Source organism: Heptranchias perlo, chromosome 43 (assembly GCF_035084215.1).
Source record: "Heptranchias perlo isolate sHepPer1 chromosome 43, sHepPer1.hap1, whole genome shotgun sequence".
Taxonomy (NCBI): domain Eukaryota; kingdom Metazoa; phylum Chordata; class Chondrichthyes; order Hexanchiformes; family Hexanchidae; genus Heptranchias; species Heptranchias perlo.
The window spans coordinates 5,384,341-5,399,728 of record NC_090367.1 but is presented as its reverse complement, the minus strand read 5'-3'; the positions used below and the strand labels follow the sequence as shown (position 1 = coordinate 5,399,728).

The 15,388-nt window shown below is 49.6% G+C and overlaps 1 protein-coding gene across 1 annotated transcript in view; it reads right to left on the bottom strand.

Moving 5' to 3' along the window:
- LOC137306465 (calpain-1 catalytic subunit-like) overlaps positions 1-13,735 on the bottom strand; it is a 46,524-nt gene extending 32,789 nt beyond the window's left edge. The window contains exons 1-4 of the mRNA XM_067975701.1: positions 13,491-13,735; positions 8,814-8,883; positions 3,127-3,245; positions 2,275-2,408 (exon numbers count right to left, since the gene is read on the bottom strand). Of these exons, the coding sequence (XP_067831802.1) occupies positions 2,275-2,408; positions 3,127-3,245; positions 8,814-8,883; positions 13,491-13,733 (566 nt within the window). The 5' untranslated portion in view covers positions 13,734-13,735. The remainder of the gene's footprint in view (positions 1-2,274; positions 2,409-3,126; positions 3,246-8,813; positions 8,884-13,490) is intronic.
- Between the last annotated feature and the right edge of the window lie 1,653 nt (positions 13,736-15,388).

Sequence of the window (15,388 nt, the reverse complement as noted above, 5' to 3'; positions counted from 1 at the left end):
GTTGCAAATGTTTTTATACTTTTCGCAGGTCATTGTAGATGCTGGAGATCTGAAATCAAAACAGGAACCTGAAGATTAACCTGCAAGAAGTTGCAGGTTAATCTTCAACATCTTCCAGTTCTGACGAAAGGTCTTCGACCTGAAACATTAATTCTGTTTCTCTCTCCACAGATGCTGCCTCACTTCCTGAGTATTTCCAGCATTTCCTGTTTTGATTTCAGATCTCCAGCATCTATAGTATTTTGCTTTTTATACTTTTATATAGCTTATCTCTTCAGCTGATGTCTGGTTGTGCAGTTTAATAGCAAGTGGTTTCACACCTCTTGATCCTTACCTTGCAAAAAAGAGGATGTGTGATTATAGGGTGTGCTGAAATCGGTAATTATATTTGACATGAAAGTTAAAATGTCAATGAATAAATCGTTTCTTGCTCACTTTTGTGCAAGGACAGCTGCTGCATTCTTATAAACAAGTCACCGATCTGAGGCGCACGTCACCACCAGATGGTCAGAGCAGATTCAAGGGGTGAATGCTCATGAGACCCATATCTCGGTTCCCGGAGAGATAACCGACACCTTTTATGTTTGACTTTTTAATCTTTGTGTTTTGTAGTGCTGCTCTGTATTTTACCTGAGGAAGGAGGAAGTCTCCGAAAGCTTGTGAATTTAAAATAAAATTGCTGGACTATAACTTGGTGTTGTAAAATTGTTTACAACTGTATTTTAGTGCAAGGCAATAAAAGTCATTGAAAGATAAGTTTATTACTGTGAGCTGGGTTAACCTGAGGTCTAGAATCTTAACACAGGAACATTAACATTCCCAACACCTCAAAACTCGGACTTAACAGCAATACTGAAAATCCAATTAAGGTGACTCGGTGAGGAATTGCACCTCCCGGTTTGACGCAGCCGTTCATAGGAAAAGGAGGAGGCCATTCAGCCCCTCAAGCCTGTTCTGCCATTTAATTAGATCATGTCTGATCTGTACCTCAAATCTATTTTCACGCTTTTGCTCCATATCCCTTAATTCCCTTACTCAACAAAAATCTATCAATCTCAGTTTTGAAATTTTAAATCGACCCCCAGCCTCAACAGCTTTTTGGGGGAGAGGGTTCTAGATTTCCACTCCCCCTTGTGTGAAGAAGTGCTTCCTGATATCACCCCTGAGCAGCCTAGCTCTAATTTTAAGGTTATGCCCTTGTTCTGGACTCCCCCACCAGAGGAAATAGTTTCTCTCTATCATCATCTTAAACACCTCAATTAGATCACCCCTTAATCTTCTATATTCAAGGGAATACAAGCTTGGTCTCTGCAACCTGTCCTCATAATTTAACCCTTTTAGCCCCTGTATCATTCTGGTGAATCTGCGCTGCACCCCCTCCAAGGCCGATATATCCTTCCTGAGGGGACGGTGCCCAGAACTGAAAGCAATATCTGCAGATGGGGTCTAACCAGAGCTCTGTACAACTGAAGCATCACTTCCACCCCTTTGTATTTCCAAACACGAAGGTCCCAGGCTCCATTCCCAGTCAGTGCTGAGTTAGCTGATCTCCGCCAGGGTGGTATTTGGGGTGGTACAATTGACTCTGGTGTCCCTGGGCTAGGGTGGGAGGGTGAGGAAATCAATCGGGGCTCAGATCATGATCACTGTCTCCTAATCCTCTGATGGATAGCGGACGTGCATGGCTGTTGGATGAGGACAGGATCGAGCTTAGTTGCGATGCCCCCTGTGGTCGAATGCCCTGCCGACTCTCACTGTCTAGACTCGCACGGGAGGAACGGGGACAGGGTTGAGGCATCCCCTTTGGAACTGTTCTCCAGCAAGGTCAGCAGCTTCGGGAGAAGGGGGAAGGAGAGACAGTGACCGGAGACCGTGACCGGAGGCCGTGACCAGAGATCGTCACTGGAGACCTTGACCGGAGGCCGTGACCAGAGATCGTCACTGGAGACCGTGACCGGAGGCCGTGACCAGAGATTGTCACTAGAGACCTTGACCGGAGGCCGTGACCAGAGATCGTCACTGGAGACCGTGACCGGAGGCCGTGACCAGAGATCGTCACTGGAGACCGTGACCGGAGGCCGTGACCAGAGATCGTCACTGGAGACCGTGACCGGAGGCCGTGACCAGAGATCGTCACTGGAGACCGTGACCGGAGGCCGTGACCAGAGATCGTCACTGGAGACTGTGACCGGAAATCGTCACCGGAGACTGTGACCGGAGACTGTGACCGGTGGCTGTGACTGATGGCAGTGACCGGAGGCCGTGGAGACTCACTTGGCGTAGGCTTTCTCCAGCAATGCGCTCCAGAACTCATTCCTCGCGGCCGAGTGGACAAACACCAGCTTGCCATCCTTCACCGGGAGGCGGTCGTCGATCACCACATCCACCCACTCACCAAACTGCCAGAACTGTGGAGAGAGAGAGAGAGAAAAACAGTTGTAACGTTACAGGCCTTCAAATCGACCGGGAGATGATAGGACCGGGGGTGAGGGAGAGAGGAGGGGCATCAGCCAGCGCTCCTGCTCCCGATCGCTTAATCCTTTGCCGGAAAGCACAAGGACGGGATCACTCGAACCGCCCACCAAGACTGGGGCTCTCACATTGCGGACGGCACACCCCCCACAACAGAACCCTAATGCAACGCCCCCAGAGAGACTTGGCGCCTAGTAACTGGAAGGAGAAGTCACATGAGCCTCTGCTACATCCAGCTTATCTGGTCCAAACTGACAGTGTCTAACCCCACCCCCCCCCGTCTGAACCCCACAAAAACCCCCACCCCCCCACTCACCACATTCTGCGCCTCCGCACCCCACTCCTGCCTCTGCATCCCAATCCTACCCCCCATCCCCCACTCACCCCATTCCTGCCCCCCCACTCCTGCCCCCGCCGCCACTCAGCCCACTACTGCCCCCCGCAACTCACTCACTCACCCCCCCAGCCCCCACTTCTGCCCTCCCGCACCCGACTCCTGCCCCCCACACCTGCCACCCGTCCCCCCCTTACCCCACTCCTGCTCCCCCACTCAGCCCACTCCTGCCCCTCCGCCCCCCACTTCCCTTGTGGATCTGGGGGATCAGAGGTTGTTCGTTAATTAGCAGCCAAACGGCACGAAGATGTCTGGGGTACCTGGAAGTGGAATATTCCAGTGTAATGGTGCTGGAAGCTCTGCCCATGAGGCACCACTCGATGGAGGATCTTCTCGTTCAGAGTCAGGGAGGCGATGGCAGCCAACAGCCAGCAGTCACCTGGAAAACAGAGTAAACTGGTCACCGCCATGAGCGGAAGAGGGCGATGGGGGCGCTCAGTACCCAGCCCGGTTGGGGGGAGGGTCCCTCTGAAATGACTGCTGTCAATTCGACCGCAGGGTGCGTCACACCGACAGGCGCAGGGTGCAAGATAGGGCAGTGAACTTAGCACAGATTATTTCCGGTGATTGAGGGGGGTCTAGAACAAAGGGACATAGATACACGATAAAATGTAAGAGATACAGGGCAGAGAGCTGGAGAAACTACTTCACACAGATGGCTGTGGAATGCACTAGCGGAGTTAGTGACTGAAGGAGAGACCATGTCAACATTTAAAAATAGGTTAGCTTGGTTGATGAAGGAAAGGGGGACAAAGGGAACAGTGGGGCAGACGGGTTTAGGACTACTGCTCATATGGAGGTTAAACACCAGCAGGAACTGGTTGGGCCAAATGGCCTGTTTCTGTATTGTTATTTATATACAGTGTGTCAATGGGCCTGGTGTGGTGCTGAGCCATGTTTCTGGGCTGTAATCTTGATGTAACCCTCAGTGATCCAGTCCCACACTGACTGACCATTGGTGGGAGGGGGGAGGGGAGCCCGCAGTTTATTTCTGTGCTGAAACAGTGATGGAGGAATCGGATACGGGTAAACATGAGAAGCATCAGGGCGCTGGAACGTCAAGAGGTGTCAGAGGAGCTCCGTCTCCGTGCTATCAGGTGCCCACTGCGCCCAGGAGGATGCCCAGATGGAGCAGTCACCACACAGTCCTGGTGCAGCCTCTGTGGCCAGACTGGATCACAAAGGGACAAAGATCCTGCTGGTGTTTCACTGAGAATACTTCACACAAGCCACAGACAAATCTCCATTATTATCTGAGATGAGGGGCAGTTCACAGGCTGGGCCGATCTCAGCCGGAGGACCCAGGGGTAACACAGGCCGACAGCTGGGCCTGAGTCAGTCAGCAACATTTATAGTCAATCTGCTGCTGTCAGTAACACAGGCCGAGAGCAGGTGGCCCTCAGAGAGGCTAGGACACAAACCCCGCCTCAAAGTGAGACGCACACAGTGACATTGGGAGAGACTCCACACACACAACCCCCCCCCTACCCACAGGACAAGTCCCGCCTCCCACACATACACACACAGACAGACACCTGCACACACACACAGACAAACACACATAGACAAACACACACACACAGATAAGGGGCGCACACACACAGACAGGCACCCACACACAGACACTGACACACAGATAGAGGCACACACAGACAGACAGAGGCATACACACACAGACAGATAGAGACACACACATACAGACACCCGCACACACAGACAGACAGACAGAGGCACACACACACCCGCACACACGCTTACAGACACCCGCACACACACACACCCGCACATACATACACACACACAGAAACACACAGACAGAGGCACACACACAGACAGACACCCGCACACACAGAAACACACAGACAGAGGCACACACACTGACAGACACCCGCACACACACACACAAACACATACACACAGACAAACAGATAGAGGCACACACACAGACAGACACCGGCACACAAACACACACACACCCGCACACACACACAGGCAGAGGCACACATACACAGACACCCGCGCACACACATGGACAAACAGACACCCGCGCACACACATGGACAAACACACACACGCACGCACGCAGACAGAGGCACACACACAGACAGACAGACAGAGGCACACACACACCGACAGATGCACACACATATACACACACAGACAAACACACACCCAGAGACAGAGGCACACACACTGACTGACACTTACAAACGGACAAACATACACAGACAAACACATACAGACACCCACATATACACAGACACCTGCACTCACAGAGACAGACGCACAGACAGCCACACACACAGACAAACACACAAACACGCAGACAGACACAGACAGACCCACACACATAGACACATATTGACAAAGCAAGACAGCTTATGGGACAGTGGAGAGGGAGCATCCAACCCGTGCTGTACCTGCTCTGGGAGTGTCTGATGACTGTGAGATTCATAGTCTACCATCCCCCAATGAACACAGAGAGTTAAAAAGAAAGAAACTTCCAGATGAAGCAAAAGAGGGAATGAATCAGTAAATGTTGATTTGGTTCCATGTGTTTCCTTGGAAACTGTGAACACTCCCCATTACTGAAGAGACCTTGTTGACCTTTGATGCCTATTGGAGCCAGGCCCAGTCGAGCAACATTCCACAGCCAGCACCCAGCCTTTGAAAACAGGTGCCCGACTGCCCCTCCCCTCCTACAGGCCCCAGTGAGGCTCAGGCTCACAGCCCAAGCTTTTCAGTCGGAGAGTGTGAAAGGCCACAGCCAGTCCACAAGTCAGGTCTTTCCTTCAGGCCGCAGCACACGAGAGCTGCCCTTTGTTTTTTGCCGATCACTGTAGAACCGCAGGAGACGCAGCTCAGAGAATCTGGAGCAGCTCCAACTCTCAGCTGTGGCTCAGTGGGTATCTCTCCCTCACCTCTGAGTCAGAAGGTTGTGGGTTTAAGCCCCACTCCAGAGACTTCAGCACATAATCCAGGCCGACACTCCTATTGCAGTACTGCGGGAGTGCTGCACTGTTGGAGGTGCTGTCTTTCAGATGAGATGTTAAACCGAGGCTCTGATTGCCCTCTTAAGTGGATATATAAGTTCCCACAGCCACTATTTCAAAGAAAAGCAGCGGAGTTCTCCCTGGTGTCCTGGCCAATATTTATCCCTCAACCAATGTCACTAAAACAGATTATCCAGTCATTATCACATTGCTGTTTGTGGGATCTTGCTGTGTGCAAATTGGCTGCCATGTTTCCTATATTACAACAGTGACTACACTTCAAAAGAACTTCATTGGCTGTAAAGCACTTCGGGATGTCATGAAAGTCACTGTAGAAATTGCAAGTTCTTTTTCCTAAAAAATAAAATGCAGGGGAGAGATATATTTGAGCTGCTGGAAGGCAGTGACAGATTGGAGATTCTATTCCCTCTCCTGTCCCAAAGGCACTGGGTTTTCTAGACACTGAGCGTCCGATGGTTTTCCGGAAGGCATCGCAGCCGAGCCTGATCGTGCCGTCGCCCCGGCATCCGCACTTTCCAGCAGGGGCCGCAGGATCAGGAGCGGGAAACCTGGTCTATTCCCCTCTCCCTAACCCCAGGGCACTGAGGTCAATTGTGACCCCTCACCTACAGCCCCAGCTAAAAGTCAGCACAGAGTGGGGATCAAAACAGGGCCTGAGTCAGGCGTCAGCCGTGGCTCAGTGGGTTGCACTATTGCCTCTAAGTCCAATAGGTTGTAGGTTCAAGTCCCACTCCAGAGACTTAAGCTATAACAATCCAAGCTGACACCCTCGGTGCAGTCCTGAGGGAGTGCTGCATAGTCTTTCGGATGAGACATTAAACCGAGGCCTCGTCTGCCCTGAAGCATCAGCCTAGATTTTGTGCTCAAGTCTCTGGAGTGAGACTCAAACCTACGACCTATTGACTCAGAGGTGAGAGAGCCACCTGCTGAGACCAGGGTTGGTAGATTATACTGGATTTCAGGCCTGTGCTTACATGATTTACAGGTGATAGTTAAGCAAAGCCCCTAATCTCAAATTTACCACCAATGGCAGACCTGTATTCAATATCAACAACTTGCATTTATATAGCACCTTTAACATAGCAAAACGTCCCAAGGCACTTCACAGGCGAGATTATAAAACAAAAATTGACATTGAGTCACATAAGGAGATATTAGGACAGGTGACCAAAAGCTTGGTCAAAGAGGTAGGTTTTAAGGAGGGCCTTAAAGGGGAGAGAGAGGCGGAGAGGCTTAGAGAGGGAATGCCAGCGCTTAGGGCCCAGGCAGCTGAAGGCACGGCTGCCAATGGTGGAGCGATGAAAATTGGGGATTGGCAAGAGGCCAGAATTGGAGGAGCGCAGAGATCTCGGAGGGCTGGAGGAGGTTACAGAGATAAGGAGGAGGTGAGGACATGGAGGGATTCGAACACGATGAGAATTTTCCAATCGAGGCGTTCCCGGACTATTATTTCACCCCAGTGTTAAATGTTCTCTCCAGACACAGCCCAGAATAAAGCGTGTTATTATACTGCTGAATGTATTTCATAGTTCGAGTGAACCTAGCATGAAGATTTAACACAAACCATTATATTTACACAATCCCATTGACATCTCTGCATGACTGGACTCGGTGCCTGGTATCCAGAGGGTGAAATGGTGCATTGCCTCAGCTCTTTCAAGTGTGAGCTCAGGAATGTTGAGTCTTTTTGATGCGCTGCCAAAGCGTTTAATCAAAGTGACCTAGAGTTGAGGAAAGGGGTTTGTTGCGGTGAATGATGCAATGATTCTGGCCTTGGGCCCAAACTCTCTGAAACAATGTCCTTTAAAACAGATCGGCCAACAGAACAGGACCGAGGTCTGAAGACTAAAGAGAAGAACGAGACTTTTAATAGAATCAGGTAAAAGACTTAAGCAGATAACAGATTCTCCAATCTTGAAAGGGAGAAGTTATTAAAAGCAAGGCTAAATGATAAGAGGGATCTTTAAGATGCAAAGCAACTTGCAAATAGCAAGACAGGGAGGGGTCAACCCCAGAAAGGCTGGGAAATGGTGGAAATTTGAAGACAATAAAGGAGTTGAAATGCTGGGAAGTGGAGGATGTAGCTAAGGTCTGAAGTTAGTGAAATGAGTGTTAGAAGCAAAGGAATGCAGAACGCCCAGGAGAATGATCGGACACGGTTCCCAACGTTAGCGGTGAGCTCGACTGGAACAGTGTACAAGGCCAAAGGTCACAGCGGTCAGTATGGGAACGGGGGGTCAGAGCGGGAATGGGGGGGGGAGGGGTTAAAGTGCTGAGGGTCACACTGCGGATGGAATGGCAGTGGTCAGTGAAGTGGGCCCCTAACCTGGGTCGCACTGTAGAGGACACCAGCACCGTGGGCTCTGAATATAGTTACTACATAGTCTCACATGGAAGGAGTGTCGCGGCCCTGGAAGAGGAGCTGAATGGAAAGGTAGGTGCTGCTAGTGCATGGGAAAAAGAAGCAGAAAGCTCGAGTAGTGGAAGGGTATTGCAGGGGAACTAGTCCTTCTGGGAAGAAACGCTCCTCCCCCTCAATGGGAGGCGAAGGGAAGATGAGTTTGGTGATGGATTCCCTGCTCTTCAAGTAGTGTCAGAGAACCTTGACCTTCTCCTGAACCACTGGCACATTCATTCCATAGAATAACATTACCTACAATTTACAGCACAGAAACAGGCCATTCGGCCCAATCGGTGCTATGCTCCACATGAGCCTCCTCCCTCTCTTGCAGATGAGACCTCAGTTTGACGTCTCAGCAAAGGACATACCTCCAACCTCCCTCAGTACTGCACTGGAAAGTCGGCCTAGATTATGGGCTCAAGCCCTGGTGAGAGGGTCAAACCCATAACCTGTTGATCCAGAGGTGAGGGCGATACCAACTGAACTAAGCTGACACACAATAAAAGGAATATAAACGAAATGGCATTCTCACCCAAAGCTCCCTGACAGATGTCAGTGCGAGTTGCTCCATCCAGTATAAACTGGGGGTTGGAACATATCTCCTATGGGAACAAGTAAAGGCAGTTAGTGCTTTGCACATTTAACTGAACAATTATGCATAGGTTTCCCCCAAACAAACCTTCAGCAGCCCACACTGGCAGCCGTTTGCAGTGTCCATCAGTCCCACACTGGCAGCTATTTGCAGTGTCCATCAGTCCCACACTGGCAGCTATTTGCAGTGTCCATCAGTCCCACACTGGCAGCTATTTGTAGTGTCCATCAGTCCCACACTGGCAGCTATTTGTAGTGTCCATCAGTCCCACACTGGCAGCTATTTGTAGTGTCCATCAGTCCCACACAGGCAGCCATTTGCAGTGTCCATCAGTCCCACAGTGACTGCCATTTGCAGCGTCCATCAGTCCCACACTGACAGCCATTTACAATGTACATCAGTTTACGGAGGTAACAAGACCGCCCGGCTATTCTTCAAATCTTGCAGCCCATGTCAGTTCCCTCGCACCAGCATGGCACCATACTGGTCCAGGGCAGAAAACTATTGGTGCTTCCTCAGGGGTTAGGATTCTCTCGGCACAAGGGACCCCCTGGGAGCCTCCTACATGTGCAGGTCCAACCAATGAGTGTACGGCAGGCTTGAATATGGAATGCATCGCGGGTGTACCCGATCCTGCCCTCGATCTAACACCCACACTCCAGTGCCTCGCGGCAAGGCGCCCGAACAGGGATTGGAAGCGGGAAAATCAGCCAGGGGTTTCCCCTCCCTGACCCAAGGGGCTGAGGCCACCATTAGCAGCCCGACCCCTGCCCCCTGCTGGGATCAGACAACCCAGCAGACAACCAGGACCGATTCAGTATGACTCAGTACATTGGGATGGTCCACTTATCCTTTAAGGGATCGGATCATATTCATCAGGAATTCTCTCACGGAGGATGACGGAGATACTGCTCAATATTTATCCCTCAACCAACATCACTGAAACAGATTATCTGGTCATTTATCTCAGTGCTGTTTGTGGGATCATGCTGTGCGCAAATTGGCTGCCGCATTTCCTACATTACAACAGCGACCACACTTCAAAAAGTACTTCATTGACTGTAAAGCACTTTGGGACGTCCTGAGGTTGTTTTTCATAAATGATCCGGACATAGGTATGGGGGGGGTACAGAGTTAACATTTTCAGACAACACAAATATTGGAAGTGTGGTTAGCTGTGAGGAGAACTGTAACCAACTTCAGGGGAATTTAATGTGGAGAAATGCAAGGTGATCCATTTATGGAGTATGAACAAAAAGAAAGAACTTGCATTTATATTTTTTTTATTCGTTCATGGGATGTGGGCGTCGCTGGCGAGGCCGGCATTTATTGCCCATCCCTAATTGCCCTTGAGAAGGTGATGGTGAGCCGCCTTCTTGAACCGCTGCAGTCCGAGTGGTGACGGTTCTCCCACAGTGCTGTTAGGAAGGGAGTTCCAGGATTTTGACCCAGCGACGATGAAGGAACGGCGATATATTTCCATGTCGGGATGGTGTGTGACTTTGAGAGGAACGTGCAGGTGGTGTTGTTCCCATGTGCCTACTGCTCTTGTCCTTCTAGGTGGTAGAGGTCGTGGGTTTGGGAGGAGCTGTCGAAGAAGCCTTGGCGAGTTGCTGCAGTGCATCCTGTGGATGGTACACACTGCAGCCACTGTGCGCCTTTCATGACCTCACGACGTCTCAAAGTACTTTACAGCCAATGAAGTACTTTTGAAGTATAGTTGCAAATGTAGGAAAGAGAGGACATGTACAATAAATGGTAAAACTTTACAAGGAGTAGAGGAGAAGAGACAGACTTAGTGATTCAGATATATAAATCTTTAAATTGGGAGGACAGGTCGATAAAGCTGTAAAAAAAACCTTTGGGATCCCAGGTTTTCTAGAGACCTAAAGTGCAAAAGCAAAGCAGTAAAGCTCAGCCTATACAAAGCATTGGTTTGTCTGCAGTTAGAATACTGGGTCCAATTATTAGGCGCATTACTTTAGGAAGGATGCCAAGGCCCTGGAGGGGGTGCAGAAGAAATTCACTCAGATGATGCAAGGAATGAGAGGTTTTCGTTATAAGGAGAGACTAGAGAATGTGGGGCACTTTTCATCAGAATAAAGAAATTAAAAGGAGATCTGAGAGAAGGGGTCAAAATTATGAGGGGTTTTGATAAAATAAATAGGGAAAAACTATTTCTATTGGTCGCTGAGCTGGTAACTAAAGGGCATTAATTTAAAACCTAAAGAAACTCTGCAGTCCTGCCACATCCACTCGCGAATGGTGGTGGACAATTAAACAACTAACGGGAGGAGGAGGCTCTGTAAACATCCCCATCCTCAATGATGGCAGAGCCCAGCACGTTAGTGCAAAAGACAAGGCTGAAGCATTTGCAACCATCTTCAGCCAGAAGTGCCGAGTGGATGATCTATCTCAGCCTCCTCCCTATATCCCTACCATCACAGAAGCCAGTCTTCAGCTAATTCGATTTACTCCACGTGATTTCAAGAAACGGCTGAGTGCACTGGATACAACAAAGGCTATGGGCCCCGACAACATCCTGGCTGTAGTGCTGAAGACTTGTGCTCCAGAACTAGCCGTGCCTCTAGCCAAGCTGTTCCAGTAGAGCTACACCACTGGCATCTACCCAACAATGTAGAAAATTGCCCAGATATGTCCTGTCCACAAAAAGCGGGACAAACCCAATCCGGCCAATTACCGCCCCATCAATCTACTCTCAAACATCAGCAAAGTGATGGAAGGTGTCGTCGACAGTGCTATCAAGTGGCACTTACCAATAACCTGCTCACCGATGCTCAGTTTCGGTTCTGCCAGGACCACTAGGCTCCAGACCTCATTACAGCCTTGGTGCGAACATAGACAAAGAGCTGAATTCCAGAGGTGAGGTGAGAGTGACTGCCCTTGACATCAAGGCAACATTTGACCGAGTGTGGCATCAAGGAGCCCTAGTAAAATTGAAGTCAATGGGAATCAGGGGGAAAACTCTCCAGTGGATGGAGTCATACCCAACACAAAAGAAGATGGTAGTGGTTGTTGGAGGCCAATCATCTCAGCCCCAGGGCACTGCAGCAGGAGTTCCTCAGGGCAGTGTCCTAGACCCAACCATCTTCAGCTGCTTCAACAATGACCTTCCCTCCAACATAAGGTCAGAAATAGGGATGTTCGCTGATGATTGCACAATGTTCAGTTCCATTCGCAACCCCTCAGATAATGAAGCAGTCCGTGCCCACATGCAGCAAGACTTGGACAACATCCAGGCTTGGGCTCATGAGTGGCAAGTAACATTCGCGCCAGACAAGTGCCAGGCAATGACCATCTCCAACAAGAGAGAGTCTAACCACCTCCTCTTGACATTCAATGGCATTACCATCGCTGAATCTCCCACAATCAACAGCCTGGGGGTCACCACTGACCAGAAACTTAACTGGACCAGCCACATAAATAATGTGACTACAAGAGCAGGTCAGAGGCTGGGTATTCTGCGGTGAGTGACTCACCTCCTGACTCCCCAAAGCCTTTCCACCATCTACAAGGTACAAGTCAGGAGTGTGATGGAATATTCTCCACTTGCCTGGATGAGTGCAGTTCCAACAACACTCAAGAAGCTCGACAACATCCAGGACAAAGCAGCCGCTTGATTGGCACCCCATCCACCACCCTAAACATTCACTCCCTTCACCACCGGCGCACAGTGGCTGCAGTGTGTACCATCCACAGGATTCACTGCAGCAACTCGCCAAGGCTTCTTCGACAGCACCTCCCAAATCCATGACCTCCACCACCTAGAAGGACAAGAGCAGCAGGCACATGGGAACAACACCACCTGCACGTTCCCCTCCAAGTCACACACCATCCCGACTTGGAAATATATCACTGTTCTTTCATCGTCGCTGGGACAAAATCCTGGAACTCCCTACCTAACAGCACTGTGGGAGAACCTTCACCACACGGACTGCAGCGGTTCTAGAAGGCGGCTCACCACCACCTTCTCAAGGGGCAATTAGGGATGGGCAATAAATGCCGGCCTTGCCAGCGACACCCACATCCCATGAATGAATTAAAAAAATCAAAGGGAGAGCTTAGGAGAATTTACACTGAGGAGCGTAGAAACAGGAGGAGGCCATTCAGCCCCTCGAGCCTGTTCCGCCATTCAGTTAGATCATGGCTGATTTGAATCTTAATTCCATTTACCCACCTTGGTTCCATAATCCCTTAATAGTGTTACCCAACAAAAATCTATCAATTGAAGATTGTTAGGACATGGAATGCCCGTCCAGAAACAGCGGGGGAAGCAGAAACCATAACAGCTTTTAAAAGGAAGTGGATAAATATTTGAAAAGGGAAAATTTAAAAGGGGTATGGGGAAAGGGCAGGGGAATGGGACTGAGGGGAGAGCTCTCTCAGAGAGGGCAGAGGGGCAATGGGCCGAACAGCCTCTTTCTGTGCTGTAAAGTTCTATGATTCTAAGCTGGGAATATTCCCATCTACAAACAACATCCAGTTCAGACAGGATGAAGACAGTTTTGTGGTAGTTTTGGCTTACTCGCCCCTTCCATATGTGAGTACATGTTCGGGGCTGGGTCTGTCCACACTTGGTGTTCTGTTCACACTCACCGTTGGCCTCTTCCACTTGATTCCATAAGTTTTCGAGGATTGAGGCCCCAGCTCCTTGAACCCAATGATGGAGGGGCCAACTGGGAAGTGCTCATCCTCAAACAGAGCTCCTCGGCCAAGACAGTCGTCATGGAGTGTCTCGTAATCCTGTCCGAGGTACTTGAAGGCCTGATTGTGCTGTCCCGCCCCGAGCTCCTTCTGCCTCTGCTTGCGGAGTCGGGCCGCCACTCCCGAGTACATCATAGCTACAGCACAGGGCAGAGTAACCAGTCAGTGAGAGGGATCACCTAACACAGGAAGTGCAACAACCAGCAATAAAGAACAGACAAGTAAAGCATGACATGGCTACTCACGAAACTACCCATGAATTAACCCCTCAGTTTGCTGAGTATTCAGAAGCTCCATACAGATACACGACGAAGTGCAGCTGGCAGACAGCGTCAGGGTCACTCATTGTGTAACTGCACAGAGTCACTGTTTATTCAGGGTAAGGGTCACTCACTGTAACTGTACAGAATCACTGTTTATTCAGGGTAAGGATCACTCACTGTGTAACTGTACAGAGTCCCTGCTTATTCAGGGTAAGGGTCACTCACTGTGTAACTGTACAGAGTCACTCACTGTGTAACTGTACAGAGTCCCTGTTTATTCAGGGTAAGGGTCACTCACTGTGTAACTGTACAGAGTCACTATTTATTCAGGGTAAGGGTCACTCACTGTGTAACTGTACAGAGTCACTGTTTATTCAGGGTGAGGGTCACTCACTGTGTAACTGTACAGAGTCACTGTTTATTCAGGGTAAGGGTCACTCACTGTGTAACTGTACAGAGTCACTGTTTATTCAGGGTGAGGGTCCCTCACTGTGTAACTGTACAGAGTCACTGTTTATTCAGGGTAAGGGTCACTCACTGTGTAACTGTACAGAGTCACTGATTATTCAGGGTAAGGGTCACTCACTGTGTAACTGTACAGAGTCACTGTTTATTCAGGGTAAGGATCACTCACCGTGTAACTGTACAGAGTCCCTGTTTATTCACGGTAAGGATCACTCACTGTGTAACTGTACAGAGTCCCTGTTTATTCAGGGTAAGGGTCACTCATTGTGTAACTGTACAGAGTCACTGTTTATTCAGGGTGAGGGTCACTCACTGTGTAACTGTACAGAGTCCCTGTTTATTCAGGGTAAGGGTCACTCACTGTGTAACTGTACAGAGTCCCTGTTTATTCAGGGTAAGGGTCACTCACTGTGTAACTGTACAGAGTCACTGTATATTCAGGGTAAGGGTCACTCACTGTATAACTGTACAGAGTCCCTGTTTATTCAGGGTAAGGGTCACTCACTGTGTAACTGTACAGAGTCACTATTTATTCAGGGTAAGGGTCACTCACTGTGTAACTGTACAGAGTCACTGTTTATTCAGGGTGAGGGTCCCTCACTGTGTAACTGTACAGAGCCACTGTTTATTCAGGGTAAGGGTCGCTCACTGTATAACTGTACCAAGTCCCTGTTTATTTGGCAGGGTAAAGGTCACTCACGTTGTAACTGTAGAATGTTCCTGTTTATTCAGGGTAAGGGTCACTCACTGTGTAACTGTACAGAGTCCCTGTTTATTCAGGGTAAGGGTCACTCGCTGTGTAACTGTACAGAGTCCCTGTTTATTCAGGGTAAGGGTCACTCACTGTGTAACTGTACAGAGTCACTGTTTATTCAGGGTAAGGGTCATTCACCGTGTAACTGTACAGAGTCCCTGTTTATTCAGGGTGAGGGTCACTCACTGTGTAACTGTACAGAGCCACTGTTTATTCAGGGTAAGGGTCGCTCACTGTATAACTGTACCAAGTCCCTGTTTATTTGGCAGGGTAAAGGTCACTCACGTTGTAACTGTAGAATGTTCCTG